This window comes from Myotis davidii, unplaced genomic scaffold (genome assembly GCF_000327345.1).
Source record: "Myotis davidii unplaced genomic scaffold, ASM32734v1 scaffold399, whole genome shotgun sequence".
Lineage (NCBI taxonomy): Eukaryota > Metazoa > Chordata > Mammalia > Chiroptera > Vespertilionidae > Myotis > Myotis davidii.
Window position 1 is genome coordinate 796,982 of NW_006292094.1, and position 3,793 is coordinate 800,774.

Consider the following 3,793-nt stretch of genomic DNA (forward strand, 5'->3'; position numbering starts at 1 on the left):
CCAATTAGTTGTTTCCATTTGCCCGTCGTGGCACAGGAGGGTCACACTCGTCACAGATTTACAAAGAAAGAGATTAACGTTGAAAATAGCACGTTAGTGGGGGAAAGGATGATTCCGTAAAACTTTTGCTTCTATGCGTGTGTATGCTGACTGGATTGCTGCATGAACTGAGTTCTTACTAATTAACAGTAAGAGGACCGAGAGCCACGGGGTTAAGCCCCGCCTGCCCGCCCGCAGGCTGCTTCAAGCATCTCCAGTCCAGAGACGTGGATTTCCCTCCGTGGCTGCTGTCACCGCAGCCTGACAAGGAGAGGGTGGCGGGAAAGGAAAACAAAACAAAAGCTCGCCAGGCGATGCCCGACTATTCGGGTGTTACAGAACCCGTTTCACGTGGGAATCGATCCCGCTGCCCAGACACCAAACTAATCATTGGTTAGTAAAGTCCAGTTCTACCTTAATGGGTTTAATATTTGATATTTCAAGAACTACTTAGTGCATGTTTAATAAAAGAGATGGCAGGCAAGTGCAGTTTCTGAGTCAGACTCTCTCAGACTCCTCCCTGCAAAGAGAGTTCTTCGACTCGGAAGGAATTCAGTCAGGAGCTCAATAGAAAGAAGGCAATCTTGTAAAGATATCTTTAAGCTTCTAGGTGAGATAAACTGGGAAAGGTATACTAGACACCTTCAAAAATACACCATTTCTTCCAAAAATACATGTGTATCTTCCTCACTTACATTTTAACATAACTTTTGCCTCTTTTCAATGTTAAATATCTGTGCGTTTTATAATTGATTTTTAGAGAGAGGGGAATGGAGAGAGAAAGAGAGAGAGATGAGATCGAAACATCGATTGGCTGCCTCCTGCATCCCCCTACTGGGGATCAAGCCTGCAACCCGGGCAGGAGCCCTGAACGGGAATCAAACCTTTCAGGATGACACTGCAAACAACTGAGCCACACCGGCCAGGGTTCTCTGTACATTTTTACATAAACTTGCAATTGAATCTAATGCCAGGCGATTTAAACCAACAATTTGATTTGTATTTTAAAATGAGCTAAAGAAAATATGAGCATTCTGAATTAGATTTATGTGGGGGTTTGTTGCTTGTTTGTAATTGCTACTTGTTAGCTGCAAACATAATAACAATTAAAGGCTCTGTGAGAGTTACAAGGAAATTGGCCACTGCGGCTATGTTGTCTAAACAGAGGACCTTACTTACGTTGGCTAATCTGTCCTGCTCCCAAGCAGGATAAGGGAATATGTATTGCCAGGCACATAAGAGAGATGTCGACAAGCAATTGTCACCAAATTCCTCGGCCTCTCCCTTGGAAACCCAGCCAACTGTCCGTTCCCTTGGGGAAGCTGCAAGATTCAAACTCACTTTGATGGATCCCTTTCCTCTTGAAATCCAAGTAGCAAAAGGAAAAGTGGTGCAAAGAGGCAGACACTGACCAGGGCGATGCCCGCAGAGTAACGCCCGACTCACCTGTTGTCTCAGGGAGAAACCCCGCCCGTCCTCACTCTCCATGGCCGCGGAGTGTGCCAGGGTGCGTGTCCGTTCCCAGCAGCCTGTCCACCTCGCCACTATTCTCGCCAGCCCAGACCTGCAGTCGTTCAATATATGGATTTGGTAACGCCTGCATGACAACGATGGGCAGGAGAGGTTAGATGGTAATTGATTCTTGATTGGAGTAAATCCATAGAAAGCACTCTGGCAGGGCCCAGAGGAAAACACTCACTCACCCTTCTGGGATGGAAAGACGACGAGAGTTCCGCCTGTTTGGGTTTGTGATCCTTCGACAGGAGGTGGGCAGAGTTCTCGCTTTAATTGACGGACACCTTTTACATCACTGGTGCAAAATGAGATTGCACTGTGGTTAGACTGCCGCCTAAAACAGCGATTCTGAGAGCCCTTCGATGCGTTAGAAGCTTTCATGTATATAAAGTGGCTCCCATTTCAGTCCTGTTCCCACGATGTCAGGCCAGCTAGTAAATATTACAAAACGATACTGTAAAATACATCCCTATTTTTAAATTTATATTCATGCTGTAATTGGAACTTTCTGCTGGATCGTGCTAACCTTTCTCTAGTTGTCCCAAATGGTGAGAGTTTACTCCAGGCTTTTTTTTTTTTTTTAATTGATTTCAGAGAGGAAGGGAGAAGGAGAGAACTAGAAACATCAAAGATGAGAGAGAATCATTGATCAGCTGCCTCCTGCACGCCCCACACTGGGGATCCAGCCCATAACCTGAGCCTATGCCCTGACCGGGAATTGAACCGTGACCTTCTGGTTCATAGGTCAACGCTCAACCACTGAGCCACGCCGGCCGGGCTAATCTATGCTTTTCTGATAGCCATGTTTCCCTTTGCTGTTTGGAGGATGTGGATCAATTTGCTCACTTACCTGTGTCTCTAGAATATTCCGCTGTTCAGTGCGCAGCGCATTGAATATGCAAAGAAATCATTTCAAAACAAAGGGGAAAGTTTCCATGCGGGCTTATTTTTAGCACCTCCCCTGTCAGCCTCAAGGGAACCTATTTCTCTCCAGCCCCGAGCTCCTCCCCTGGGGTCTGACCTGGAGACGTGGATGGTGGTGAGACAGACAGGGACCGGGGAGGGCTCCAGGCAGGAAGGTCTTCTGCAGGGTGGTCCAGGCCCTCGGCCCTGTGTCCCAGGTCACGACCCTGGAGACAGCCCCGGCTGGTCTGACAGCGCGCCCCCCCCCGCTCCCCCCCGCCGCCCGGTCAGCATCCCCACGCCATCTCCTCCGGTTCCAGATAAGATTGAAGACGAGCTGGAGATGACCATGGTTTGCCACCGGCCTGAGGGCCTGGAGCAGCTGGAGGCCCAGACGAACTTCACCAAGAGGGAGCTGCAAGTCCTCTATCGGGGCTTCAAAAACGTAAGACCCTCGGCCCCCGGAGGCCCCGCCGGCTCCCCTGGGGCCGAGCTCTCCCATGGGTGTCGCTGTGAAAGGAGGGAGGTCGGTTCTATAAAGGGCACATGGGGCCAGGCCACCTGGCGGGAAAGGAGGACTCCAGGCGGGCATGGGTTCCAGCCCAGCACAACTCGTTCACACTCTGTGGTTGGTGCCTCAGAAACAATGGGGTTTAGGGGCTGCTAGCCCAGCTGGCGGCACCGATACATAAGCCTGAAAGCCAGCGTGTTCATTCACCGCTTATTACGTGTGCTGAACCTCATGATAGTCTTGTTGGGAAGATCCTGTTAGGCCCCTTTTACAGCGAAGGACACTGAAGGTCAGAGACTGACTCAAAGTCACAAAGCTTAGAAGGGGCTGAGCCAGGAACCAAACCCAAGTCCTTCTCCTCCCAGAATCCAAACGCTTCCTCCTCCCAGCCCATTCTCTGAGGAAGTCCCGTCATTCCGCAAAGCCGCTTCGGTCCTAAGGTGGGGCTGCCCAGCCCCCCACCCCTCCCTGACCCTCCCCCAATCCCTCCCGGCCCCTTCCGATCTAGAGATCATAAGGAACCCTAGACCCCAAGGCTGGGCCCAGTCTCCTGCTCTGGGGGCGGCCCTGAGACACCCCCGCTGACTGTCCCCTTCCGGCAGGAGTGCCCGAGTGGTGTGGTCAATGAAGAAACATTCAAGCAGATCTACGCACAGTTCTTCCCTCACGGAGGTGAGTCCCACCTTGGAAAAGACCCTACCTGGCTCCCTTTTCTTTCTTTTTTTTTAATATTTTTTTATTGATTTCTGGGAGGGAGGGAGGGAGGGAGAGGGAGAGAGGGAGAGAGAGAGAGAGAGAGAAACATCAATGAGGAGAGAGAATCAT

General features: G+C 50.5%; 1 protein-coding gene across 5 annotated transcripts in view; it reads left to right on the top strand.

Annotated features, from left to right (window-relative positions):
* The window catches only part of KCNIP1 (potassium voltage-gated channel interacting protein 1), a 252,213-nt gene that overhangs the window by 241,609 nt on the left and 6,811 nt on the right, over window positions 1–3,793 (top strand). For all 5 annotated transcript variants that reach the window (XM_015565086.1, XM_006765381.2, XM_006765382.2 and 2 more), the window contains 2 exons: window positions 2,778–2,902; window positions 3,571–3,640. In XM_015565086.1, the coding sequence (XP_015420572.1) occupies window positions 2,778–2,902; window positions 3,571–3,640 (195 nt within the window). The remainder of the gene's footprint in view (window positions 1–2,777; window positions 2,903–3,570; window positions 3,641–3,793) is intronic.